The following is a 17,555-nucleotide window of genomic DNA, read 5'->3' on the forward strand; positions in this document are numbered from 1 at the left end:
TTTTCTTTTACATCTTAGATTTACCTCCCTTTATTTCCAACAAAGTGTTTGAACAGTTCGCAGTTTGATTGCATATTCTACCAGTTACCTTATTAATGAGGCTTGAATGTAACCATTTTATATATATTCTTTCAAAACTATTATCCATCATCACTAAAGCTTATTAAAAAAGGACACAGGGATTCGTGTGAAATTATAAAAGTAAACACGTGTTTTGCATGTATGATGTTTAATGAATAATAATAATATAATAATATTTTATTCAATAAAATATCAAGCATATCTATAATTACAATACACAATACATATATGTACGATACATAAAGACAATACTAACACATATATGACGCCTTCCTATGACTTTCTCGTCCCAGAAAAAAAATTAAAATAGCCTTGCCAGACGTCATAATTATTTGGACTAGGATAACCCATGAAAGCTCTAAAGCTTGTTTGCAACGTGGTCCCTTCATGTAAACGGCTTATAGTTTCGACATACAAAAAACGATAACACACAAATTAATAATAATATGACATAAAAATAACTTGTATAAAAATATGATTAATAATATAAAAAAAATTCTCGCCTACTCTTTCTGTTAATCGCAGGCTCAACAAAAATGAGTAAATAAATCAATAAAATATTCCTGTTGATATTATCTTTAAATTGTAAGAAGCTTCTGTTTAAGTTTGGTAAAAATCCAGGATAGTTTATGAATCTAATACTGTTTAAAAACTTTTAACTTCAGACTAAATGTAATGTCAACTGGAAGAAAACTAAATTTCCTTCTAGATACTAGCTTTTGATCATAAACAAGCTTCTGTCCAAGTTTGGTACAAATCCAAAATAGTATAAGAAAGTTAAATTTTAAAATTCTAACTACAGAGTGAATGTGTTGTTTCCTGGCAGAAAATCTAAGTCCATTTAAAAGTAAAATACGAAAAAAATGGAATTTTATTTTTACAAAATCCTTCTAGATACTAGCTTTTGATCATTCACAAGCTTCTGTCCAAGTTTGGTACAAATCCAAAATAGTATAAGAAAGTTATTTAAATTTTAAAAAGTTTAACCACAGAGTGAATGTGTTGTTTCCTGGCAGAAAATCTAAGTCCATTTAAAAGTAAAATACAGAAAAAATGGAATTTTATTTTTACAAAATTTACTTCTAGATACTATCTTCTGATCATAAACAAGCTTCTGTCCAAGTTTTGTACTAACCCAGGATAGTTTAAGAAAGTTATTAAAACTTTAAAAACTTTAAACACGGAGTGAATGTAATATTTCCTGGCAGAAAAACTAAGTCCATTTAAAAGTAAAATACGGAAAAAATGGAATTTTATTTTTACAAAATTTACTTCTGGATACTAGCTTTTGATCATTCACAAGCTTCTGTCCAAGTTTGGTACAAATCCAAAATAGTATAAGAAAGTTATTTAAATTTTAAAAAGTTTAACCACAGAGTGAATGTGTTGTTTCCTGGCAGAAAATCTAAGTCCATTTAAAAGTAAAATACGGAAAAAATGGAATTTTATTTTTACAAAATTTACTTCTAGATACTATCTTCTGATCATAAACAAGCTTCTGTCCAAGTTTTGTACTAACCCAGGATAGTTTAAGAAAGTTATTAAAATTTTAAAAACTTTAAACACGGAGTGAATGTAATATTTCCTGGCAGAAAAACTAAGTCCATTTAAAAGTAAAATACGGAAAAAATGGAATTTTATTTTTACAAAATTTACTTCTGGATACTAGCTTTTGATCATTCACAAGCTTCTGTCCAAGTTTGGTACAAATCCAAAATAGTATAAGAAAGTTATTTAAATTTTAAAAAGTTTAACCACAGAGTGAATGTGTTGTTTCCTGGCAGAAAATCTAAGTCCATTTAAAAGTAAAATAAGGAAAAAATGGAATTTTATTTTTACAAAATTTACTTCTAGATACTATCTTCTGATCATAAACAAGCTTCTGTCCAAGTTTTGTACTAACCCAGGATAGTTTAAGAAAGTTATTAAAATTTTAAAAACTTTAAACACGGAGTGAATGTAATATTTCCTGGCAGAAAAACTAAGTCCATTTAAAAGTAAAATACGGAAAAAATGGAATTTTATTTTTACAAAATTTACTTCTGGATACTAGCTTTTGATCATTCACAAGCTTCTGTCCAAGTTTGGTACAAATCCAAAATAGTATAAGAAAGTTATTTAAATTTTAAAAAGTTTAACCACAGAGTGAATGTGTTGTTTCCTGGCAGAAAATCTAAGTCCATTTAAAAGTAAAATACGGAAAAAATTGAATTTTATTTTTACAAAATTTACTTCTGGATACTATCTTATGATCATAAACAAGCTTCTGTCCAAGTTTGGTAGAAATCCAGGATAGTTTTAGAAAGTTATTAAAATTTTAAAAACTTTAACCACAGAGTGAATATTTGTGGACTCCGACGATGGAATGTAGGATTGCTTAGTCTCGCTTTTTCAACTATAGTCGAAGGCTCGACTAAAAGGAGTCTGATGAAGCCACACTATAACTTTTGGTCAAGTGCTCTTTGACGCTACTTTTGAATTCCTTTATTTTCTTTATTTTTTTTTATCAATAATTGGCAACATATTCCAATCTTGTATGCCATTAAAATAAAATGTGTCTTTTTGTTGACTCTTAACTGGAGGAACCCAGAAGTTATATTCGCTATTTCGTGTGAAATGATGATGTAAATGTCTCACATTTGTAAAATTTGAATACATATAATCAGGACAATGGTGGTAATGAATATTATGTACATGGTTTAATCTCAATTGTTTAACACAATTTTCAAAGTTAACATAACCAATACTATTCAATACATTATGGTCAACTTTTGATCTATATCCAGTGTTTTTTATAAATCTAACACATTTGTTTTGTAGTACTTGTAACTCATCTTTATATTTTTTGCTGACACCAGCATACCATGCAGAACAGGCGTAGTCAAAATGACATTGAATTAAAGCTGTAACTAAAGTCTTTCTTGATTGTACTGATAAACATTTGCCTGTCTGTATAGGAACTTCAATCTTGAATTTATCTTTTGAATAACATTATTTAAAAAAAATTCTCCAGAAAGAGAGTTATCTATGTTAAGGCCTAAATATTTCACACAAATTTGCGAGGAAATTTTGTGATTATTACAAGTAACATCAAAGTTACGGATTTTAGATAATTTACGTTTTGACCCAAACAGAATAGTTTCTGTTCTCCCCAAATGAAGTGATAATTTATTATCAATCAGCCATCTGCTACAAGATGCAAGTTCCTTACCCAGTTTCTCAGATATAACTTCTGGGTTCTTATGAGAGTATAGTATGATACTATAGTATGTTTTGTTTCTGTATCTGCCAAATAAATGAATGATTGTCACAAAGTCAGTTATACTTATAAAAAAATATCCTGTCATTAAATAATCATTTTTTTATGTCTCAAGCTAGACCATATATGATTAAGACGTCTAAGAAGACTGATTTTAATTTCTTTGATGCCCTCTTCAGGGTCTTGTCAGTCAGGAGTTATCAGGTTGTAAACTAGCTGTCGAACTGTATCTCTTAAGGGGTCTCATTTTGGGGGGATTGGGGTCTGATCCCGGATCCCGCTTATTGTAAAGTGAGAATCCTGTATCCTGCTTCTCATTTCCATAATAGCGCATTGTTATTTCCTGTGTTCCGCTGACTTTGTTTTTTGTTTTCACCCTTAAATATTTGACTATTATGTTTGATGCTTTATAAAAAATTGGCCAATCCTGTGTAACGGTTAGATCCCAATGAGACCCACCTCTTAGGTCTTGCAAAATCAAAAAAATATATTTGAAGGACCATATCCCTTTTTCAAGTGTTAACAAATATAGATCAACTGAACTTGGTGACCACAATACTTATATACCGTATAACAGGCTATTTTCGCAGGTGTAAAAATTTGCGATTTTAACTGAAAAAATAATGGGAAACATTTTGGCGGATTAAAAACTTTTATCAATACCTTTACATGAACACTTTTAATTTGGCGGAATTTATTTTGGCAATATCGTTCAACGGCAAAAATAAGCGAAAATTTACAACTCGCGAAAATAACCCTCTAAACGGAGTAGGATTGGCAACAATACTCATGTATAATCAATTTCAGAAACTTTTTTATACCAGCAAAATCCCCCCTTGTTTCAGGGACAGTTCCTTATTTAAGGGATATTCCTCATTTGGGGTTATGTTCCTAACCTGCAAATGGGGATATATAAATTTAAAACATTCATAGTTCAGGTGGTTTAATGAATGTCTCTTGTAAACTGGATTTTGGTCCGAATGATACTTATATAAGTCTTCTGGGGACCTTTGTTCATCATCGATGTGTATAATTTTAAGAACACATGTTATGCATGTATATGATACACATCTCAGATTTTCTTAAAGAGAGGCGAAAGATACCAAAGGAACATTCAAACTCATTTGGCGAAAATAAACTGACAAAAAAAGAAAAAAACCAAACAATAGTACACAAAACACAACATAGAAACTAAAGACTGAACTCCACCTTTGGCACCAAAAGCTGTCAGTGATTTCAGTCATTCTCAGGTTCTCTGGAAGGGTAAGCAGATCCTGCTCCACATGTGGCACCGGTCATGTTGCTCATTTAAGTACAATTGCTGTTATAAGTCTAATCATAGGTCACATTCTGGAAAAGGGGACATTATTGTAGTTACAACATTAGGAACATACATTTGTATTTGTAACTGAACATTTTGACTTTTATTTAGTAAAATTATTATTTTTCAGCTTTAAAAGATGAAGACAGATGATAATCAAGTTGACAAAGTTATGTGTGAAATGATGTGTGAACTTGGACAATTAACACGCTGTGATGGAGATGCATGTTTAATGCAGGGAGAAACATGTGTAACCACTGCTGTTTATGGACCTACAGAGGTTCGAATTAACAAAGAGATTCTTGATAAAGCTACTGTAGAAGTTGTTTACAAATCAAAAGTAGGACTTCCAGGTTGTGCAGAAAAAATGTTTGAAAGGATAATTCGTAACACATGTGAGACAATGATTCTTACAACAGCACATCCAAGGTCTGGTATAAATATTATTATCCAAGAAATGCAAAATTCTGGTTCTTATTTGGCATGCTGTATAAATTCAGCTTGTCTTGCTCTATTGGATGCAGGAGTTAGTTTGAAATTTCTTGTAGCAGCAGTTACATGTCTTATTGACAATGAAGGGGAGATAATTCTTGATCCAAATAGCAAACAGGAAAAAGATGGAAAAGCTTTATTAACATTTGTATTTGACAATAAAGATTTCAGTATTGTAACAGTGAATACCAAGGGAAGCTACTCATCCCAACAGTTCAAAGATTGTACATCATTGTGTAAAAAATCCAGTAAACAAGTGTTTGAATTTTATAAGAAATCTATGGAAAAGTTGTTAAGTAAAGACAATTTTGTAAAATGAGCCAACGTTTTTGTATTTATTCTTCCGTAAGATGGTTCTGTGTTATTTCATCCAATAAGATGGTGAAAAAAAATCCTACTTAGTCTGCCATAAAAGTTCTCCTGGTTGTTTAATGTGAGCCTTTTTTCTGTTTTCAGTAGCATTAGGTAAATTAACAAAATTACCAAACTCCAAAGAAAATTGTAAATATAAAAAAGAAGATGTGGTATGATTGCCAATGAGACCAAAATGACACAGAAATTAACAACTATAGGTCACCTTACGGCCTTCAACAATGAGCAAAGCCCATACCGCATACTCAGCTATAAAAGGCCCCGAAATGACAATGTAAAACAATTCAAACAAGAAGACTAATGGCCTTATTTATGTACAAAAAATGAACGAAAAACAAATATGTAACACTTACAAAAAAGGACAACCACTAAATTACAGGCTCCTGACTTGGAACAGGCACATACATACATAATGTGGAGGGGTTAAACATGTTAGCGGGATCCCAAGTCCCTTATTAAATAGCAAAATCAAAATCTCAAACATCAAATCAATGGATAACAACTGTCATATTTCTGACTTTATACAGGCATTTCCTTATGTAGAAAATGGTGGATTAAACCAGGTTTTATAGCTTCCACACACATCCTCAGGAACTAGTGGATAGTTATCTCATTGACAATCATACCACATCTCCTTATGTGTATATTAGTTCCTTCACAAAGATCTATATTCATGTAGTAGAGAGCATCATACATTGCATGATCTTGGTTTTGTGGAAATTATATCTCATAAACATTCACCCAATATACTCTTCACAAATCCTACATAATCAATAATAATTAAAAAGGTATATATGCTTTATTTTGGAGAACCAAGTCATTTTAGTGATTATCAATAGATACAAACAATATCACAGAACAATATATATATATATACACTAGCATAGCACTATAAATACAAGCATAATTAATGGGAAAGATCAAATCTGTATTAGTTTCAGTCGCTTTCAGCACACAATTCTAATCTAATCATGCTACATTTTTTGTAATTGGACTATGTAAGTCACATACAGTTTTGGGATTTTGAGTCGGTATAGATTTTCTGGTGTGGCAGCCCTTTTGGGCATTCAGAGTTTCATCATTAAGATGTTTTCTATTGCGGGCTTCCTCTGTAACCTGAGCGGCTGAATACAAAAAAATGTTAAGGTCCAAAAGATGTGATTGATTTTTAAAACCACACTTATTACATTCCATTTCAGTACTCTTTCACTCTTCCCTTAGTAGTTTTAGAGCATTACAATCCATTGCATAGATGAGAACAATAAGGAAAAATATTTGGGCCTTTTATATACAAACATGATTACCACAATATAAGGTATATTGGGGCTGTACCAACAGATTTATTAGTGCAAGGTTTCAGTAAAGCACAACATATTTCTAAAATTGACAATACAAGCCAAATTACTATGAATTAACAGTAGCTACATTTCATATGATTGCAATGAACAGGAAGCATGTCAAGCAAGAGAGAAAAAAGACTTTATTTAATTGCATTTTCTTGAGGAATTGTTAATGGACTTTGAAATTTATTTGATTTTACATAACAAAAAAAGTACATGTATAATAAATTTAACACTACAGGTTGGAAGAGTTTCCAGAGACCTAACAATTTACATCCACAATTTAGCTAAGTTAAGTGATGAGTACATGTATAAAATATTAGTATTGAGAAATGGAGGATTCTACATTTACTTTAAGATATTTTGAGAATTGAAAACACTATCTCTATGTTAATTTTACCCTATTCCATTTTGTTTTTATTTCACAGCAAAAGAAGTTATTTGTGTAATTTTTTTTGTAATCATGTATGTGAAAAATAAGTTTGCTTGGGAGTAGATATCTTCGTAAAAATCCATGTGTTTTAGTGTTTTAGCAAGGATGTAATTTTCATCATCTTTTCCAATCCATTCTGTGAATCAATTTCAGAAACACAAGTAAACAGTTTAACTTGCATACTAAATTTTAATGATGGACTATGTACGTCTGATTGGCAATCATACCACATCTTATGTTTATAAATGAAGTCTAAACAGCTCAAACGAACCCCTTTTCAGCTAAGCTAATAAATATCTTTAATAATGCTGCATCAAGCAAATATGTATGTACAATGAAAATGTCATCAGTGTTTCCACAGAACCTTTTGACCACTGTCTTTAAAGTTTTACTTGACTATCAAACATAAGTCCATTTCCCTCATTTCCATCAATTTGTCATTAAAATACAAATTAATGACTATCTTGATTATGGAGAAGTTTATGTCTAACTCAAAGTTTTTATATATTACATGAAAGTTTGAATAAAGGTAGAAGATGTTTCAAATTGATTATTCTAAACTGTATCTAAATGTGAACTCCATATATAAGAAGATGTGATGTGAGTCATATATTTGTGGGATAAAAATACTACCAAATATTGCTCAAGATGTTATCTCGCAATCCTGTAGCTACTGGTCCAATTTTGTTGTTCAATATACCTTTTCTGTTCAATTTAACGAAAGTTGTCCTCTAACTTGGAAAATATTATGCACATTCTAATACTGTAATTTTTTTCTTCTGGATTTACAGTATATGAAATATTCAGGTGATATATTGTAGTAACAGCAGACAATGAAGATAATACATGCTAATTCGCGAGAATGTTGTATATGCAGTTTCCAGTTATAGTCAGCTTGATATTGTTTCAGTCTTGTTTTCATCTGAAAAATAATACAAAATGTATAGGATGATTTAAATAAAAATGCATAGAATCGTAGGGTTTTTTGGGGGTAACAGAAATTGTGTTTGAAACCTTGCAGACATCATTATGGTGATTTGATGGTCGATGTTCACAAAGACAGAGATAACTAGAGACACATTAGCTGAGCAATTAAATGGATATTTTCAAAACTGTTGTCGCAAAAATTCAAGTACAATACTTTTATCTCTATTCTAATGGAATTGAAAGAAAACACCTTGTTTGTCAGATAATGATATTTAGACAACACTTTTTGACATGATCATTTAATATCACAGATCATTTAATTATTGGCACAATATCACGTTACATATGAAATTGTTTACTCCAAACATTTTACCATAACCTACATTATAATATGCCATACCAAAGAAGTGAATACATCCTTGATCAAAGTTTTGATATTCAATAAAAAGCCTCCTCCTGGGTGCAACACATGTATAGCCTTCCTATGGGTGCAATACATGTAGGGCCTTCTTATGGGTGCAACACACATGGAGGAGGGGGAGGACAGGGGTAAGGAAGACAGGGAGAAAGGGGGTAGGAGAAATGAGAAAGGGGGTGGGAGAAAGGAGAAAGGAGAGGAAGGCTGGGAGAAAGGAGAAAAAGTTGGAGAAAGGAGAAAGTATAAAATATTACTCCTTTTAAAAAATGATCTAATATTTCAAGAAAAAATATCTCAAAAGGAGATGTTTTATTCTAATGGGAGAAAGGAGAAGGGAGAAGGGTACCCCCCTGTCCTCCCCCTCATGGAGCCTTCTTGTGGGTGCAATACATGTGGTGCCTTCTTAAGGGTGCAACACATGTAGAGCCTTCATTTTATCTCTTATGGGTACAACACATGCAGAGAATATGTAATATTTGGGTACTTTGTTTCGAAACTTTTACACATGTTCTTCAAACAATGCATGTTACCTTACCATCCTATAAGCTTAAGGTATCAATCTGTTTTACATTGATTTACAGCCGATTGCATTGAGTGTGTAGGTAAAGGTAATATCTTTGGTTAGCTTGCTTGCAACATTATCCGTAAAGTCATTATTAGGTTAGGTAAAACGAGAATGTGTCCAAAGTATACGGATGCCCCACTTGCACTATCGTTTACCATGTTCCATGGACCGTGAAATTGGGTAATAATCTAATTTGGCATTAAAATTATAAAGATTATACTATAGGGAACATTTGTACTAAGTTTCAAGTTGATTGGACTTCACTTTTATCAAAAACTACCTTGACCAAAAACTTTAACCTGAAACTCCCACTTTAATTTTCTATGTTTAGTGGACCGTTAAATTGGGGTCAAAAGTCTAATTTGGCTTAAAATTAAAAAGATCATATCATAAGCAACAAGCTTACTAAGTTTCAAGTTGATTGGACTTCAGCTTCATCAAAAACTACCTTGACCAAAAACTTTAACCTGAAACTCCCACTTTCATTTTCTATGTTCAGTGGACGGTGAAATTGGGGTCAAAAGTCTAATTTGGCTTAAAATTAGAAAGATCATATCATAAGCAACAAGTTTACTAAGTTTCAAGTTGATTGGACTTCAGCTTCATCAAAAACTACCTTGACCAAAAACTTTAACCTGAAACTCCCACTTTCATTTTCTATGTTCAGTGGACCGTGAAATTGGGGTCAAAAGTCTAATTTGGCTTTAAAATTAGAAAGATCATATCAGAAGCAACAAATGTACTAAGTTTCAAGTTGATTGGACTTCAGCTTCATCAAAAACTACCTAGACCAAAAACTTTAACCTGAAACTCCCACTTTCATTTTCTATGTTCAGTTGACCGTGAAATTGGGGTCAAAAGTCTAATTTGGCTTTAAAATTAAAAAGATCATATCATAAGCAACAAGTGTACTAAGTTTCAAGTTGATTGGACTTCAGCTTCATCGAAAACTACCTTGACCAAAAACTTTAACCTGAACGGACGGACGAACGGAAGCACAGACGGACGGACGGATGGACGAACGGAGCCACAGACCAGAAAACATAATGCCCCTCTACTATCGTAGGTGGGGCATAAAAACCTTACCTTAAGACTTAAGAGAAGACTAGTCCGACAGATTACCAATCTACCTGTCTGTAGGACTAGGCTACTTCGAAAGTAGGGTAGTATACCTTCCCTAATAATGACTTTACGGTTCAACTAGCAAGCAAGCTAACAAAAGATATTGCCTTTACCTACACACTCAATGCAATCGGCTGTAAAAACCATGGAAAATAAGGTTGGCAATGGATACAACTAACTGATTGTAGTACAAATAAGATGTGGTATGATTTCCAATCAGACAAATATCCATCAGAGACTAAGGGAAGAGACTGAAGTGGAAAATTATTATTTTAGTGAAAGTAGTAACTTTAGTGAGCAGGAAATGCATGGTACCCACTGTAGTACCCGAGTTTACACAAGATTTTCCATGGTAATTGTGTTTCTCAATTTTAAGTTTCAGTTTATTTTATAGTGTTTTAAGGACATTTTGTTCCTCTTTTGACTATGGTCTGTCTTTCTTTAACTTAAGTTTTTTTTTATTGTCACAATTATATCGCTTTCTTATTTCTACAATGTCATTATGATTAAGTGAGCTTTACAGGAACATGTATTTTTTAATATATTAAAGTTAGCCTTGGTAATTTGAGAAAAATCAATATATTCAACATAAATGTAAAAATAGTGTTGCTTTTAAACGCTTTCATTCAAGTAATACAAACCAATTCCCGGCTGTAAAGAAACCTGTACATTGAGTGAATGATTCTACTTAATTTGATAATTTTTGTATCATGACATTTTTTTGTCATTTTTAAAACTATAATTTTCCTTTGAAATGCACGTAAACCAGTATGTCATCACACCAGATCATCTATACTATAGTTTCAACATTTCTAATTGAGTGTATATGTTGTTTCATGAAGAAACATTGAAAGTAAGCCGAAAATAGCGTAAGATTTAAAACATAAGCATTTTATATCTTTGAATCATTTTACTAATAATTAGAGTACGAATTCTGTTTAAGGAAAATAAGTATAATTCTGTATAAGGAATATAAAGTATAATTCTGTTTAAGGAATATAAAATGGACCTATATGTATACATTGATTAGAAATATAAATGACATTATATACTGTCAATGCTTTTCGTACATTACTGCAGTTTGATTGTAGTTCTGCCAAACATCATTTAACTATAGGCAAGATGGTTATACTTGATACACTTCACACAAAAGACATGGACAACACACCTGCCTGGTTGTTCTAACCAGGAACATATATATTGGCACCATTGATATACTGCTCGCAGTTCTAACTTAGTATGAAAACTAAGAGGTATTACAGCCGGACCGGTGACGGATTCAAAGGGAGCGTAGAGGACATATGCCCTTTATAATTGGAAAATACACTGGTACTTCATTTGTGACAGACACACACCATATATGGCAGGGTAAAACATTTAAGCAAGCTCTAAAATATCTTCTAACCTCGGACATTGGTCTAACAGCATAGCATTAAAACAAACGGTAACTATAGATTGCACACGCTGAAATGTCTTGGCTGTTTTTTTTTATTTATCATGATTGAGTCTGTGATATGAAGGTTTACATAAATATAAGAATCACTTAAACTTTACATTATCAATGATCCAGGCGAGGTCAATGTCAAGAGAACCTCCTTTCCGACAGACAAGTATACCTTAAATTCACACACTACACCAAATATAGTTAGCATATTTCTTATTGTATCTAAGACACACAATTAGTTACGAAACTGAACAGTGAACCAATGAACCTTAAAAGTGAGGTCAAGGTCAGATGAATACTGCCAGAAAACATGCACATCATATAATATTTCCATGCGACAAATCCAGTTGACTATGTATTGCTTAATTTGCTTATAAATAGCGTTACGGTATGAAAAACGAACATCATTATGAATAATTAACATAAACCAATGTACATATGAATAAGAGGTCAAGGAAATATGAACATTGCCAGACAGACATGCCCACCTTTAAAATCATTCCATCCACCAACTAGAAATGGCCAATTTCTTGTAGTATCTTATAAACTTATAAACCCTGAAAACTTAACATTGACCAATGAACCATAAAAAATGAGGTCAAGCTTATATGAAACATGGCAGACAACTGCATCTTACAATCATTCATTATATCAACTAAAGTGGCACTATAGTTCTAGTATCTGATTAACTGACAAAACTGCGACAACCTAATATTGGCTTGTGAACCATTAAAATGCTCAAGGTAAAGTTTTATATAAACCCTGCCAGTAAACATATACACCATACAAAAATCTTGCCATACACTAAATACATTTAACTTATTGCTTATAGTATCTGATTGATTGATGTTAAATGCCACTGACTGTAAACACTATTGTTCTGTTTGTAGATGTTACTTTGTATTGGTGGAGGAAGCCAGAGTGCCTAGATAGAATCACCAACCTTCTGTAGGAAAACTGACAATCCTATCCAATTAAGATTAGCATGGAGCACACTTGCTACATGAAGGATTTAAGCCGACAACCACAGTAATTACAGTCTAGTGCTACATTGACAAATGGACCCATGAAAATTAGTATTGTAAGATAAAACCTGCCAATTTGACATTGTACATCTTACAATAATTTCATTCAACAGATTAAGTTGACTAATTGCTTATATTATCTAAGATATAGACATGAATACAAAGACTTAACCTTGAAAATGAGGTAGAGGTCAGATGAACATTGTCTGACAGACCTGTAGACCTTACAAGGATTACATTTACCAAACATAATTATCTTATTACTGGTACTGTAAATTCAGAAATTATTGTGAACATTTTTTATTGTGATTTTGTCATTTTAGACTAAGGGAGCTACCATTTCAAATGGTAGCTCCCTAAAATGCGATTTTAATTTTTGCGATATAGAGAAAACTCCTGTTTAATTCATATAAAATATATCTAAATGCGAGTTTAAATTATTGCGATTATAGTCCTATCGCATTTTTTTAAATATTTAAAAAAACATCGCAATAATTTCTGAATTTACAGTATTTTTAATATGATAAAAAAACTATACTATGCTTAGTTGCTGAACCATAAAACAAGGTCAAGGACAATGGACATATGCCAGACTTTGTAACATAAATTATTTGCATATATATGAGGAATGAAGCATCCAGGTCTTGTTCCCATTAAAGCATACAGTAAAGCTTTGTATAAAGAGTTTTTTGCCTTTGCCTACATCAGATGGCTCATAAGCTTGATATAGAACAAATTTTTTTTGGCATGAATACTTGTCATGAACAGAAGTTCCTAAATATGGAAGAAATATTCTGGAATATCACTTTCACTTAAAGAAATATTAGTGGTTTTTCTTGATAAAATGAGTAGAATGTAATAGTCGTTTAAAAAGTACAGATATTATAACATTGTTAGTAACAAAGTTTTCATAGAAAATATGGTTGTAAGGAACAAATATATACGTTGATACACAAATCATCAATCTATATATACTTCTTTGTTTGTCTGATTATACATAATTTTTGTTATTTCTGTATCACACACAATCACCTTATACATAAATTTTTGTTATCGTCTTTTTTTTAAACCAGGATCTTCTTGACCATTTATCATTGTCTGGAAAAAACACATTAATATTTAAATCTTCTTGTCCATCAGCATGTTTTATTTTTGATGAAAGTTATCAATAAATAAAGCTGTAAGAAATTAAGAAAAAAAATCTGGTGTCTATTTTTTAAAAATGGAGAAAAAAATCATTTGAAAGATTGTTTTTGCATTATTATTTTAAACATTACAAAGCACAAGTCATACTCACATTTTTGATCCTGATCATCCAAAATGTTTTTTTTTTTAGGAACAAGTTGTAGTGATAACTTATCCAGTAAACAGAGTGAAAATTTTCATGTTCAAAATGACACACATCATTGAGTTACTTGTATGTTTTTTTCAATTTGGTTTATTTTATGTTTCAGAGTTTTGTGTGACCTCTTTTTTCACTGAACTTGTACACATGTTTGTTAATGGGCCAGCTGAAGCCTGCCTATGGGTGCAGGATTTTCTTGCTGTGTTGAAAACCCATTAGTTACCTCAGGCTGTTTTTTGCACTTTGGCTGGGTTGTTGTCCCCTGACACATTCCCTGTTTCCATTCCAACTCTGGTTTCAATCAATTGAGCAGATATAGAGAAGAAGACTTTTAAAGAAAAGCTTACAGACAACAGGTACACACAAAGTGCCTTTTAGGTCAAATGAGCTATACAAAAATTACTTCACACCTCTCTACCCCATCATATCCTGTCACCTGATTTATTTTTTTTTAAATATCTGAAATGTTTTTTTTGCATTTCAGGAATTCAGTGTTAATGGCAAATCTTTGATATCTTTTGATAAATTTATATAGGAATTCAGTGTTGATGGCAGACCTTTGATATCTTTTGATAAATTTATATAGGAAATTTAGAGCTTGGCATATTGTATAGTCCTTTGTCTACCATTGAAGGCTGTATACTGATGTATATATGTCTTGTTTGTTATGTTTGGTTGCTGTCCCTTTGACCGTTTACCAATATCTACTTCTATACATATACATATATACTTAAGTAAAAGATATTTTAAAGACAAATGATTCTATAATTCTAACTCTTAATCTAGCACTTCCTGTAAGAAATGCAGGATGTCACTTTTTTTTCAATAAAGAAGAAAGAATGACAACATCTCCTTACAGTTTCTAGGCATGTGTAAAACTAAACCAATTTGAGAGAGTAAAAAAGAAGAAAGTTTAAAAAGTCATATGATTTAATGATTCTTATAAAACTTGCACTAAACCTATGGTCAAAAATTTGTATACAGTACTTTAAAAGACAGTAAATGCTTGAACATTAAATACACAAAACAGATCCCTTCCACTCTATGTGTAAGGATTACTTCCCTTTCAAAAAGCCTGATACATATAGAATCTATTTTACAATGTTATTAAAAAGTTATTGTTTTTTTCCTTATAAATTATAAATTCATATTCCTATATAAAATGTGTGTCTTCCAATGAACACCGTGTATCATCGTACAGCGGATATAGAAAATCTTTGTATTGTTCACAAAATATCAATGTGTACTTCAATCTAAATATAATTGTTGTTTTAAGAAATGATTTGGTCGTAGGTTGATGATAAGAGATGTCTCATTATTTTCCCAAAACAAGAACGATAATTATAAACATGTGCAAATACTTGTCAAAGAATTTGGTGCTTGTCTCAACCGACATAATTCTGCATTCATTGCAACTCTTTTCTGATAGAAGGCCACGGTGTGTGTGTAATAAGTATAGCGGTTTCAATAATTGGCATTGAAATCTTTCATACATATGTTATTTTTGGATATTTTATTCCGAAAAGAGTGTTGTGTACAGTGCTTAGCTGACCACATAAATCCTTCCGTACGGTGCATAGTTAAATTGCTGTACACCGTACACAAAGACTTTATTTTCATACTCGTTTATTACCCAAAAAGTTTTAAGGAATGAGTTATAACAGGTAGGTTTATGATTTGTAACTATTACTTCTGCCCTGTATTAGCTTTCTGTCAGGTAAAACATGTAAATGTCTCTACAACTGTAACGAAATTGAAAGTTGGTGTTGACATTCACAACTATTTGCGCATGAACAAGTTAATTGTTCTTATTCCAATATCAAAGTTGTTTTATAAATAGGAAAAAATCGATGCGAAAATTATTTGAGAGCAGGAATTTCAAATGATGAGAAATGTACATTTAATATTGATAAAGTAAAACAAAGATTTTCGTTACCGTGTAAGGTCAAAAATAGCTCATGCCTGCTTGGTTAGTACCTATATCCGCTGTACAATGAAACACGGTGATGAAAAAATGTGACGCTTCAAAATAATGTAAGTAGAAATGGCAAAGTTCACACTTGCATTTTCTGCGTAGAAAACAGAAGTTACCCATGTTGTTGCTACAGATACACTATAAATGTGTCTATACAGTTTTACTAGCTGATGAAATCTAAAAATATTTTTTACTTTTAATTTTCCAAAGTAAGAAAATACTATAGTTATAGTCAAATGAAAATAAGCTAGTAGTGGCACCTTCTGGAGGAATGAAAAAAAGTGCACCGCAAAATCCTGGTAAGTTTTTATTTTTCTAAAACATAAAACATATTTAAAATTCATTTATCTAGGGCATGCCATGCCTTAAAACTTTTCCAGATGCACAGGTTTGCCTGTACTCAGAGAAAATTTTGAGGTGAAAATACCACCATTTTAGCCATAGGGTCCACATGAACCTTAACAGAACACTGCTACATTTTTTCGCTTTATAAAGATGCCGAAACGTATGAAAGGAATGGACAGTGCTAACAGAGACATATAATACATGTCTCGGGTGCTGAAAAGTTCATTTCTAAATTATATAAGGGAAGTTTTACCCCCTTCTCTGACAACGTTGTCTCGACCATTTTTTGAACCATCTACGATTAGGGAGCAACCATTTGATTTTTATGGGGGGGCTAGGATGAAATTTGAAAAAAATAGGCAGGACAGGAGTTTTGAGTAAAAAAAAAGGCAGGATGAGCATCTTGGCAAAAAAAAAAAAGGCAGGATGACAATTTGGGTAAAAAAAGTCAGGATAAACTAGTAAAAAAAAAGGCAGGACCGAATAGAGTAAAAAATAAAAAGGCAGGACATTGATTACAACTAAAAAAAAAAGCAGGACAAAATTTTTCATCCTAGCCCCCCCATAAAAATCAAATGGTAGCTCCCTTATATCATTACTTTTTTTGCGTTTACAACCGAACTGTCGAACCTGTATTGCTTGAAAGAAGCACCCCTGTTATCAAGGGATTCATTATAAGCCCGTATTTTACGATTACTTGACCATACATGGCTCTTTTTCAAATGGATAAGGGAATAAAACAAAACGAAAATTTTGTATAAATATATATAAAATCTCGATATTTGTCAACCAATCATCAATATATCTTAATTAAATATTGCTTTAAATTTAATGTAAACAGAGGATGGCTTGGATAAGGAATAGTATTTAATGCTAAAAAAAGACACAGGTGTAAACAGGAAGTTATGTCAGCCAGTAAGGGAGATAATTTGGGAGGGAAAGACCTAAAAGAAGTATTGTCAAATCTTGACAAACTTATCTGGTGGCATGTATTCAAATGTTTATAAAATTATCAAACAAAACCTTTAAGGTGGTATGGGAGTCTAAAATAAAAATGATAGAATTTGTTCATACTTTGCCAAAACGTTGTA

General features: G+C 31.8%; 2 protein-coding genes across 7 annotated transcripts in view; one reads left to right on the forward strand and one right to left on the reverse strand.

The window, feature by feature from the left end:
• Positions 1 to 5,576, forward strand: LOC139489594 (exosome complex component RRP46-like). 2 transcript variants are annotated; one of them, XM_071276179.1, is made up of 2 exons: positions 1 to 108; positions 4,792 to 5,576. In XM_071276179.1, exon 2 carries the CDS (start codon positions 4,801 to 4,803, stop codon positions 5,470 to 5,472), a length of 672 nt encoding a protein of 223 aa, XP_071132280.1. In that variant the 5' UTR covers positions 1 to 108; positions 4,792 to 4,800; the 3' UTR covers positions 5,473 to 5,576. The 2 variants fall into 2 exon arrangements, with proteins under 2 accessions (XP_071132280.1, XP_071132281.1); XM_071276180.1 differs by having other exon boundaries at positions 33 to 201.
• A 733-nt stretch (positions 5,577 to 6,309) lies between these two features.
• LOC139489595 (rho GTPase-activating protein 44-like) overlaps positions 6,310 to 17,555 on the reverse strand; it is a 74,557-nt gene continuing 63,311 nt past the window's right edge. For 3 of the 5 annotated variants that reach the window (XM_071276192.1, XM_071276189.1, XM_071276184.1), the window contains exon 19: positions 6,310 to 8,220. In XM_071276192.1, the coding sequence (XP_071132293.1) occupies positions 8,189 to 8,220 (32 nt within the window). In that variant the 3' untranslated portion in view covers positions 6,310 to 8,188. Of the gene's footprint in view, positions 8,221 to 13,831; positions 13,898 to 17,555 lie in introns of all 5 variants that reach the window. The other 2 variants (XM_071276188.1, XM_071276183.1) reach the window with 2 other exon arrangements.

Source organism: Mytilus edulis, chromosome 9 (assembly GCF_963676685.1).
Source record: "Mytilus edulis chromosome 9, xbMytEdul2.2, whole genome shotgun sequence".
NCBI lineage: Eukaryota > Metazoa > Mollusca > Bivalvia > Mytilida > Mytilidae > Mytilus > Mytilus edulis.

Excerpts from the sequence above, each read along its gene's own strand:
- LOC139489594 (XM_071276179.1), top strand. The coding sequence starts at position 4,801 with ATGAAGACAGATGATAATCAAGTTGACAAAGTTATGTGTGAAATGATG.